The 12,210-nt window shown below is 37.2% G+C and overlaps 1 protein-coding gene across 13 annotated transcripts in view; it reads right to left on the bottom strand.

Annotated features, from left to right (window-relative positions):
* Positions 1-805: 805 nt before the first annotated feature.
* LOC101744395 (anoctamin-1) overlaps positions 806-12,210 on the bottom strand; it is a 47,752-nt gene continuing 36,347 nt past the window's right edge. For 12 of the 13 annotated variants that reach the window (XM_062672754.1, XM_038015709.2, XM_038015708.2 and 9 more), the window contains 4 exons: positions 10,985-11,145; positions 10,183-10,285; positions 9,321-9,474; positions 806-4,488 (listed from right to left, as the gene is read on the bottom strand). In XM_062672754.1, the coding sequence (XP_062528738.1) occupies positions 4,304-4,488; positions 9,321-9,474; positions 10,183-10,285; positions 10,985-11,145 (603 nt within the window). In that variant the 3' untranslated portion in view covers positions 806-4,303. Of the gene's footprint in view, positions 4,489-9,291; positions 9,475-10,182; positions 10,286-10,984; positions 11,146-12,210 lie in introns of all 13 variants that reach the window. The other variant, XM_062672752.1, reaches the window with a different exon arrangement.

Here is a 12,210-nt window from a genome sequence, read left to right on the forward strand (position 1 = left end):
CCGTTAAATAAGGCGACATTTTTTTGTTTTTATGTTTGTTATATTTGTTGTTTTTGAAGTGAAACTTGTTTAAGTGCGTTGAGAGTAAATCGCGACAGATTCGTTACGGCTAGAGATAAAAGATACAATTTAGAAAGAGCGAGAATAAGAAAATAGACAACGTCTCGCGAACCACTCAACCGTGGAAAGGGAAAAGACAAAACGAGTTACGTCGTTTCTCTTATACACAGCATTCCCTATTACAAGAGAAATTTAATGAAGAAAGCCACAACACTACACACCGTAAAAGAAGTTTCACTTCTTTCACGTTCACCAAGTTGCACGCGCACCGTTTTTTTATTAGATTAATTGCAGACTTATCGCTTCATGGACGACTCGACGTCATAGCTTCACCTTATACGCTAATCCACGTGTTCCGGTAACAGCTTTGTGCTTAAGACAGTTATTCGTTAAGCATACACAAAAAAACCTCCCCCTCTGACAAGACTCTTGTAGTTTCGGAACATTATTATTCATCGATAAAACTAACTGATGGTAGGACCTCTTTGAGTCCGCGCGGGTAGGTACGGCCACCCTGCCTAATTCTGCCGTGAAGCAGCAGTAATGCGTTTCGGTTCGAAGGGTGGGGCAGCCATTGTATAACTATACTGAGACTTTAGAATTTAAATCTCTTGGTGGGTGGCGCATTTGTTATATGTATACACGTATAGATATCTATGGGCTCCAGTAACCACTTAACACCAGATGGGCCGTGAGCTCGTCCACCCATCTAAGCAATACAATAAAAAAGGAAATCAAAACAACCTTTAAACATTTCATACAATTTATTAGAATTTTGGTACAACATTGTTTTAACACAGAATCGCCTTACGTGACTAGTGGTAAACATTACATTATTTAAAAAAAAAACAGCCATTTAAAGGGCAAAAGCCTTAAACTAATAAATTAGTAGGCAGCACCAAAATTTTATAAATATAAACGTATCGATATAATAAAAAGCTATAAAAATGAGTACAACCCTTATTAACGAGATTATCCTGCCTATACAAATTGCACATCTACAATAGTCATTAATTTAACGTTAATTTATCCAATACGTAAAAAAAACTGCCTGATTTTAGGGTTGAGAGAATCAATCAACAGCACTATTAAAACTATCGAATTTTTTGTACGAATATTTAAAACACAAATAAATACAAATAATTACAAAATTTTATGGCAAATTTATATTTTTGTTGTCTTCTGGTGAGCATAGACCACTAAAGAATTGGTGATTTCCAATATAAAATGCTAATAATTATACATACAGTTATTGGTCACTAAATGCAACCATCTCCTTGTAATGTTTTATTTCAAAGTAGATTTTTAATTAAAATGACAGGAACAATTAATTTCACAATCCAAATTCGTACAAATAAAATAAATTATCAAAGCTATAAAAAACTTATCAGAAATGCATTTAATGTTAGGATAATGTTAATAGGAAATTAGGATTTATCAGTCATAAATACTCTTTATTTAAATAACTATATAATGACGGGAAACAAAATCTAAAATCAAATATAATGTTGTTCTTATTATGAGCCATAGTATCCTTAAACTATTATAAATATTAGCATTAATTGTCGTACCAATACAATCATTGTGACGAAGCGTTCAACATTTCTATATATACTCTCTAAGCATACTACAAACTGACACAAGCGAGGTAACTATTTTGTGCATGTCACTGGCAACACTTAACCTACACATACAGTGTTACCAATTTTTAAAACTATATGCATGTTTTATTCTTATTTAATGGACAATTTTATTTGACTATCACATTTTAGGAACATGCTGAGCACGGGTCACCAGTGATTTACTTCATAAATATTAGATATCAAGGAGTAGCGGTAGGCAGCGGTTTGGCTCTTTCGTCTGGCCTGGCATTGCTGACCAGCATGAGCGACTGTAGACACTGACCATCAGATGGGCCGTATGCTAGTGTAGTTAGTGAAGTCGAATACAGAATTAATCTTTCCTTTTACGAAACATAAAAAAATAATGTAACCCTAAAAATTACGATTTAATCTCAACGATTTTTTCTCAGTTCAGTTTAATTTTAGTCATTTTTTTTCAACATAAACCTCTTTGGATTTAGTATTGCTAGTAATAATTTAATTTTTAATAGGTGAAACATAAATAAATAAATTTAAAAAAAGGCACTTTAAAAAAACTAAGAGATTCATTTTAGTCTTGATTTAAACAAGATAATAAATATTTTATAATTTATATTCACACGGTATTAAGCCGTTACCGTGGTCCATATTACAGCATGAATACTACCGCCTACCTTTAACCATATTACGCCACGGAAGTTAAGCACCTTTTTTTTAAGGTGCTTTGTAAGATTTCATACTTTCAGGAATTTTGTTTTATTATTATTAAAATTCCAGTATTTTGTAATGAAATGTGTCTCATCACAAAACAGTACATCTAGGGCAGCCTTTCCCAAAGTGGACGATAACGCCCCCTTGTGGGCTCTGCAAGCCTAAAGGGGGGCGTTAAGAGACCCAGAAAAAAGGGGGCGTTGTGTAAAGGCTTGGGGGGCGGTTTGTAATTTCATTTAGGAAAACTTTTAGACACCGACTGAGCTCTCGCTATAGTGGTTTTTAAGTATGTGAAAAAATGGGAGCGCTAAAAAATAATTTATTCTCATAGTGGGCAAGTACACAAAATAAATTTGCGAGCCCCTGATCTAGGGCCTTAGGGAGATTTTCTTTTTAAATCTTGACTCTTTCAACATCACATAACAATTAACATTTGTAACGCTACAACAATAAGGCAACTTGGTATTTAATTACAGCACAAAATACTTATTTCAACTAAACTAATTCCCTTACAGAAAGGTTACAAAAGCGGCGGCGGAAGACAGAGTGATATTAATCATAGTATTTAGATGGATCTGACCCGAAGTCATTATGATGTCTGTTCCTTTAAACATTTGCACATCGATACAATTCCCGAGAAACAAGAAACGTACTGTGTGTGTGACCGATATCAGAGGCAATAATTCTACTATTCTGGTAGAAAATTTATATTTCGGGCAACGCGCAGTGAACACATTAGAAGAATAGCTGACTTCTCCTATCAGACTCGTGTAACTGAGGAGGTATCTTAGATTTATATTACGGCTTCGCGAAACATAAAACGACAAGTGATTTTTTTGCAAAAACACGTTTAACGAAGATTGGTTTTTTATCCGGTTTCAATTTAATATCTGCTTCATTTACAACTCAATCGTTTCATTCGATTAGCAGCGAGATGAAATTTAGAAATAAGCAAAGCTTACTTAGCAAATGAACTTAATAGTACCAAAGACACATTGATCCGAAGTTCGCATCTCATTCAAACACTTTTCTTTAAGCCGATTCATGATGGTCACAACCCATGTTAAAGATGGTACTCCCAAAACTCTAAAAGACTCTTTCCCTACCAAAAATACTATATCAAAACTCTCTCCTAACTTTCCTTTAGACTAACATAACCATGAAATGTAGACGTTTCTCTTCTGATATGTTCGCGAGATCCAACCTTCTGACGTAAGTACATTGACCGATTATTATTTTAATGTATTCGATGACTTGGATTCTTGTTCTGTAACCCAATTTATTATAATAATATTTTTGTATTATGATCACATTACCAATAATTAAACGGAAGGAATGAAGTAACCTCTTAGTAAAAGCGTGGTATAGCTTCCCTGAGATTTACTCCAGGGTTTATTAACTCTTGAAGGAATACTCTGGAGCAGTGGTAGGCAAAGTGGAGGTCGCGATCCGTGTGGGTACCGCCAGGAGGATATTGGGGGTTGCCAATTTTTTTAATTTTTCGTTCGATTTAGTAGCTGCCTCCTCCCTCCGATATTATTTTTCGTACCACTGCTCTAAATCCACATTCAATGATTTGTTTTATGTTCCCACGATTTTGTACTCCACAGATAATAAGCGGCTAATGAATTACCACTATCACATATCCAATAAAGCGGATATCAATAACATATTATCTAACTAAAATTTCCATTTCCGCTTCCTCCCGATTTATTCCTAAGCTGTTTGTGGAGCACTCGCTGCAGTATATCCCAAGAAGAACCAATTTTTTTTTTTACAAACTAACAACATACTTTTTCTAAATTTCAAAGTCACATATCACTAAGGCAATTTTCCGCTTAATCGTTCTACGTTTCCATCCTGTTGGTACATTGAAGCTACTTACTACCACGAAAACAAGACTTGTAACGAATGACACGTGCAGCGTGGCGCTAGACGGGGGCGGGCGGGGGGCCGGCTGGGTCCACCGGGGGGCCCGCGGGGTCGGGCGGGGGGCGTGCGGCGGCGGCGCGCTCCCGGAGCTCGGCGAGGTCCTCTTGGTCGCCGTGAGCCGCTAGGTCAAAGTCCGAGCCCGAGAGCGAAGCTATATGGTTCCAGTTTGGCTCGGTAGTGTCGCCTGTGGGACATTGACAACTGCAAGTTAGTAAAATATTGAATAATACTACATCGAAAATAATCTTTATTTGTCCAATGAGAGCAGTCCTTTATTTTTTCTATTATAATTTACTGATTTAAAACAAACAAAAATACAATACTAGAGTTTACCAAAAAATAATGTTCGATATTTATATCAATCTCAATGATATTTGAATAAACAAAATTTTATTAACTTTTTCAAACTTATTGGAATATGTTTATTTTAATATCAATATGTAGTTTACATCAATATGTAGTATTTTAATATAATATGTTGTAAATTGCTTTTCTTTTGTCACATACATACCAAAGCCATGTACGTTTGCAACTACAAAGCTTCAAAAGCTGACTGCGAGTAAAGCTGTTACTATACTTCTTCACATTAATGTTCAATTAAGTATTGTTATAATAGATTTAATGTATATTTCGTGAAATTACGTCCCGCCATACAACCAGATGCGATAAAAGCCATACTGTGAGTGCCATTTTTTGCGTCGATTCGTTTTATTTTTAGATTTTGAAATGCATTTCGGAAATTACAACAAATAAATCAGTGAACAAAACGACATATTCACTCGTCGATTACGACGAAGAGTTCGACGAGGTCGGTATTTCTTTTTCTTTTCTTTTTCGAGCTTGGTGGCATCCCTACTTTGTCCGACCCTTCCTTGTTCCATGCGTAGGGGGCACGCAGAGTATATGGAATTTGACAGTCTGCAGATGTTGAGAGCAGACCGCGGGTCCAAGGATAAACAACAAGCAATAAGGCAAGCACCAATCGCATTCATATACAGAAAAAGCCTTAGGTTCCATTGGATCGCAGACTTTACTTTAACAGCTTACACTACTTGCATTTTACAAAAACCCACTTTTTTTTTTTGTATCTACGCTGGTAGCCTTATAAAGCTATGGCAGCGTATCCTTAACGTGTAGGTGAGTTCTCGGTGCTCAAACCTGGGGGCGTTGCTAACACTAGCCCTAGAAAGAGCAGTGCTTCGTAGAATCTACCACCGGATCGGAAACGCGACCCACTGAAAATATCCGGCGAGAAACTCAGTGAGCTGTCTCTGTGGGTTACTTTACTCGCCGAGCCCTTCGTCGCAAGCGACGGGTTCGACGAGAACGATGACCGGTGCTTGAGGTACCTAAAAGCACCGTTAGTGGATTGGGAGGGTCCGTAAGGTAATAAAACCAACACTGACGTTTATAAAGTCTCATGAAAAGTCAAACTATAAACGCGTAAGATTTAAATGTTAAATCGATTCTCTTCAATCCGCATTGCTTGCTTTTACAACCCGTTTTCTGGAAATTTCGTGATCCTTGCCACTTCTCCACCGACTATCCGAAATGCATTACAAAATTTTAATGAACTACATCTTAATCTATGTTAGTTGATACCGCAAACTCCAAACACATGCTGTTCCATAAAGGCCATAAAGGCAGACCTCCGTGTTCTGTCAGTCTGTAATCCGGAGCTTGAGACCTCTCACTGAATCGATTAAATACTTCTCAAAACTAAAACTTCTTAAACAATTCACAATTACTATCGAGTTCAAATAGTGCAAAGGTTTCTATATTTATTAATTATTTTATAAGCTAATTTAAAGTTGCCTTGTACATATTTGTATTGTAAATATTTTTTTGTACATACAACACTTAAGAATCTTCACAGTGTTCAACAGAATTGGATCATATGCGATAAAATTATGTGGTGCTTATTTGAGAGCGCTTTCAGTGTTTTCTGTTTGAATCAAAACACATTGGAAAGTTATACATACGCTTATAACATTATTATTTTTGCAGTTCACTTGTTAAATTTTGTCATGATTATTATACGAAGGTATACTGCAAAATGTGTATGTGTTTGTGTCTGTGTGTAACCTAGTGTGAGTCGATTCAAACCCCGGAACAGACAGATAGAACACCGACGTGCCGAATGACAATAAAACACAATTTTCAACTCACTGTAACGTCGACGGCCGCAAACCTGTGTACTAAACCTAATAAATACTCATTTAGTAATAAGCTAGCCTTAGTATATAAGAAAATCGAAAATTTAATTTGCAAGAATTCAAAAACATCATTTCAAAATCGATTTTATTACACTCGTTACGTAGTATTCGGTTAGTAAACTTGGGAATATAGTTGATCTGTCTAATGCCTTATCATTAGGCATGTTTGGGTCTAAGTACAGAAAAAAAAAAATTGTTAAAAAAATTTTCATAATTTTTTTTTGTAAGTCCACACGAATATCAGATAAACAAAGAGCCAACAAAGAAAACAACATTAAAATCACAAATAAGAAGTGATAAGTTAATTGCATTGTAGGTAAAAACCGCAATATTTTGTACAATGACGTCAACGTTCAAGCGCGTGTTACTGGAAAGGGACCTGCCATTCGGGGCTCACCTAGTGGTAAGTGATTACCGTCGCTCATAGAAAACGTGAAGAAATTCTCCGGTGGATTTCTTTATATTAACAAAACATACATGGAACTGGAATAACATGCATACATGAATATTTTGAATTCTTGCAAACATTATACAAAGACTGCGTCAAATGTGTATAATACATTATATCAAGAAATTCATTGTCGAAAGCATATTTCTGATGCCCGAATCGGATGAAATATGTTCATTATTAACGGCAGCCACAAAGTGCCGGGTCAACCTTTTCCGGGACATCAAAAAACCCGACCGTTTGGCGATGCTAAACGTTTTTAAAATTTGAGACAAAGTTACAATTAAGTAACGTCTACTTAAATTATACGTCAAAATTAAAATAAGCGTCTATAAAATTTCAAAGCTGGCAACCCAAGCCCGCTCTAGCCGTTGGTCCTATAGAAAACACGTTAATAAAAATCTCGAATCGTCTTAATAATAATTTAAGGAAGTATTTACTAGTATATACAAATTTCCAATGGGAGCAGTCAGAGCGCAGGTCTCTAAGCAGAAGGGCTTGATAGAATTTTTTTTTATAGAAATTCACGTGACAATCTCTATAAATAAAAACCAATGTTTGTATGTATGGTTGTCAGCAATTCGTGGAATCAATTTTATCCTAACACTTTTAACATACCACAGATGGCGCCAGTAGTTTTGATTTTTGTTCTTCATACATTAATAATTGAAGATATGAGTGGATGAAGGGGATAAGCACCATTTTTAAGATTTTTGAGTTTTTACATTGAACGAAGGCGTTATGTGCCTATAAACCATATTAGACCTTAAAACTCGGGGTTTAAAGGCTATTTTTATAAATTGCATGTGATGAAGGAAGGAGTTATGTACGAAGAAAAAGAATTTTTTTTCTCCAAATTCACTATTCCCTACATCCACTCATATCTTCAAACATACTTTATCGATAATGTATTATGCTTACTGTGTAAATTTTTTTCACAATATGATGAATTATTTAAGAACTTATTGACATACAAACATTATTTTTATTTATTTATTTAGGGCCATAAACGTGAATTTCAAACTCAGTTTTACCGGGATATTCTCGTTTACAGGGGATAATTACAAATCTCGTTCCTGACATATCCTTACCGGGGCCCAGGGACATATGCTTATTCCTTCAATGCAGCACGATTGCGATCAAGTACGTGCCTAAATAATAACTTTAGCACGAACATTTGACTATATAACAAACCCCAATACATTCACATCAATTTCCGGGCATTCACATGGATTCGAGGCATGCTAAAAATAAACACGCTCCGAATTGAGAACCTCCTTTGTGTTTTATTGGAAGTCAGTTAAATCTGTCTTCTTTTCACGCCCGCGAATAAAGTACTTCAAGTATTAAATACACAAAAACACAGCCTTCATTACGTTTTAAGTTCACCGGCGCGTTAATCAACTCTCAAAAGCGCATGTCGCATTCATTAGAGAATTACACTTAAAAAAAAAAACAAAAATCACGTGTGACGAAACACGAATGAAACACGCTCTCGGCGACGCGCACTGGTTCGGCGACGTTACCCGAACCGATAGAAAGCTATGACGTCACAAGCAACAAACTTCACACCGGTGATCAATAAAACGTTTGTTAATGAAACCAAAAGAAAACAAAAGAGCGCCAGTTTTTTTTAATTACCAAAAATATTGAATTAAAAAATTACTAGTCTTGTCTGTCGATCTTAGCTATCATACATAGAATGCCAAATGAAAACGAATTTTTGGTCACGAGATTACCTTAATTCGTTTCAACAATAGCCTCTCTCATTAAAGGTTATTTTCGTCACACTCTTTTCTCTTAGTGTTTTTTTTTTCATTATATACACTGTCCCTAACTTTATCAAGGATATCTGAAAACATTACTTTCTCTTAGAACTGAGTTTCAGTATAATTTCGTATTTAGAACGTGCGAAGTGACATTCTCTTCTTCTTTATTTTTTGGCTCCGGCATGGTTTGTGCATTAGCCAGAGATTCTCTTAGAAATGAGTTTCAGTACAATTTAGAATTTAGAACGTGCCAAGTGACATTCTCACAGAACTGACTTTCAGTACAATTTCGAATTTAGAACGTGCCAAGTGACATTCTCTTAGAACGGAGTTTCAGTATAATTTCGAATTTAGAACGTGCCAAGTGACATTCTCTTCTTCTTCTTTATTTTTTGACTCCGGCAGGGTTTGTGCATTAGCCAGAGATTCTCTTAGAACTGAGTTTCAGTACAATTTCGAGTTTAGAACGCGCCAAATAACATATGTTTAGATTAAGTTTTGGTAATTAAAAAGTATCGGCATATATATATAGAGAAGAAGCACCGCGTGCGTACCGTGGCCGAGCGCCACGCCGGCGCCGCACCTTGCGAGTCACGCCCGGCCTGCGAGCGCGCGCGAGTCTCCTCCAGGATGTACGAGTTGATGACGTAGGCCTCGCGCCGGATGCGGTCCCGGAGCTCGCCCGACATGTCCGGGATCGCCCACTTCACTATTATCGTTCCCAGGGCCACTACGTTCTGCAAAGAAACGAACAGAAATATAAAGATTTATATTTCAATAGAAATATAAAAATACAGAATTAGATTAAATTAGACTAAATTAAAAGAATTAGAGACAAAGAAGTAGAATTAGACTAAAGATTTAGATTTTTATTTTATTAATGACATCGAGGAATCTTAAATTAATCATCATTTTTGTCATTAATATTGTCAATATGTTGCTCAACGCTAAGCACGATCACCGTTGTAACCTACAGTAAAAATATTATTTATAAATTAAAAAATGCTTACTACGAGTTCTTCAACTAATACTATTGCTTTAAAATAACAACTATTCTCTGTGGGTACACACTCAAGTATGTTAACTTTATGTCGATAATTATCAAACACGCTACAATTGCGAATCACAGAAAACAGAACATAATTATTTTTACCCTTGTATCTCTGGCCGGTCAAAGTAATAAAATTAGATTCTAGCAGTATTTTGCAGAATCTACCACTGGATCGAAAACGCGACCCACTGAGAAGATCCGGCGAAAAACTCCGTGGGCTGTGTCTATGGATTAATTTATGTCTATGATTCAATCGTCGAGCCCTTCGTCGCAGGCGACGGGTTGGGCGAGGACGATGACCGGTTCTTGAGGTACCTAAAAGCACCGTTATTGAATCGGGAGCATCTGTGATGACGTGTTTAGGGTCACTCCACTGGAAGGCGTTAGAACCAACCTCGAAGACGACGACGAAGGCGAGTCTGGCTCCGATGATGTGCCAGTACCAGGTGCTGTGCGCATAGTCCTTGCCGTTCTTATAGTCCCAGTAGCCGGGGAAGCTTCAAACGAACAAAATTTCATGTTCAATACAATATATTTTACGTTTAGAACTGTATGCAAATAAATAAATTATTAAACAATGTGATGGTCTAGCACTGTGACACCCCTGCAATCCAAGCTACTACCAGTAAGCAACTGATTGCAGTAAGCTGGTATAACTATCTGGGAAAGCAGTGGTTCGTTGCCGGCGAACTCCGTAGTCGTCTTACGAAGCCCACTCGAAGAGACGGGGTGGTGCTCTCCTAGAGCAGATGTCTATGACTCACCATAACCTGAGAGTTATGTACTTATAATATACTAGCGACCCGCCCTCGCTTCGCTTCGGAAACTGTAATTTATTATTGATTTCTCCACTATTTAATGGATGTTATTATACATATAAACCTTCCTCTTCAATCACTCTATCTATTAAAAGATACTGCATCAAAATCCGTTGCGTAGTTTTAAAGATTTAAGCATACATAGGGATATGGGGACAGAGAAAGCGACTTTGTTTTATATTATGTAGTGAAGGTGTAGTCTTGGCGAAATCTGAGATTATATTATAGAGCTATAATAAATCTTGAATAATAGAACCATAATAATGTTCAAATTTATAGTCTCAATTAATTATAGTCGAATTTCGACTATTGCGGGACCACTAGTTTTCGTAAAAAGGGGTTACAAAGTTTTTGCTTAACGTATAAATATATATCGACCTGCACATGGTCCCCCCGTACGTGGAGTTGAGCGGCGGGTGCTCGAGCACGGTGATGTTGAAGTCGGCCAGCGTGTTGTTGACGTACTGCTCGAGCGAGCCGTGCGTGAACGCGTACACCAGCCGCGGGATGAACTCCGACGTGAACGCTATTATGAAGCCCTGGAAACGAGACTGGTGTTAAGATATCTTGTGAGTCCGCGCGGGTGGGTACCACCGCCCCACCTATTTCTGCCGTGAAGCAGTAATGCGTTTCGGTTTGAAGAGCGTGGCAGCCGCTGTAACTATACTTTTTTTTTATTGCCTTTGTATGCACACGAACATACGGTCCACCTGATGGTAAGTGGTCACCATCGCTCATGGACGTCAGCAATGCCAGGGGCAGAGCCAAGCCGCTGCCTACCATAAAGTACTCTCCGCAAGCCTCGTTTGAAGAAGGACATGTCATAGCGTTCGGAAAACACCGTGGAGGGAAGTTCATTCCAAAGCATTCCATGGCATTTGCGTTGTGGATGTCTGTGAGCTCGTCCACCCATCTAAGCAATAAAAAAACTCGTTCATGTTTGCTTAAGACCACCGCTGCGAATGGAGTTCAAATCCAATTTTATTTATCAAGAATTGTGTTCGAGTTCAGCTTTCTGGCAATGATGGTATAGAGGACGCGTTTTTTAAATGAAATTCATGAATATCACCATCACGATCACTGCCAGTGGATAGTAAATAAAACAAAAAAATAACATTTTCTAAGCAGTTGTTACACTCGATTTATAGTAGTATATATTATATACAGTTGTATTATGTAATTGATGTGCCAGTCTTATTAGGCAATTTCAATTTTGTGAGACATGAGGGTTAGTGCTTGTTCATATTCACAGTAGAGCGTGGGGGAGGGTGCGGTGGCGGACGCGCAGTGGTTCGCAGCCACGAAATATCACACATACGACTTATTCTTAAATTGTTCATATTAGGACGCTGGGCACACCTCACCCCCGCAGTTTTGATGAAAATTTTAATTTATTATTATTATTATTATTGAAGTGAAAACTTCTTTAGAATCGTTGTGATTTCAAACCGGATGCAACGGAAAAAACGACAGGTAAGAGACACAAATACAACGAAATGTGTAGGATGAAGCCAGCAAAGAGTGAGACAGAAATATACATACTATTTAAATACAGCGCCATCTGTGAGATTTTTTAATACTAACGTGTGTATGAAAGCTCTTGT

The sequence above is a fragment of the Bombyx mori genome, chromosome 15 (assembly GCF_030269925.1).
Source record: "Bombyx mori chromosome 15, ASM3026992v2".
Lineage (NCBI taxonomy): Eukaryota > Metazoa > Arthropoda > Insecta > Lepidoptera > Bombycidae > Bombyx > Bombyx mori.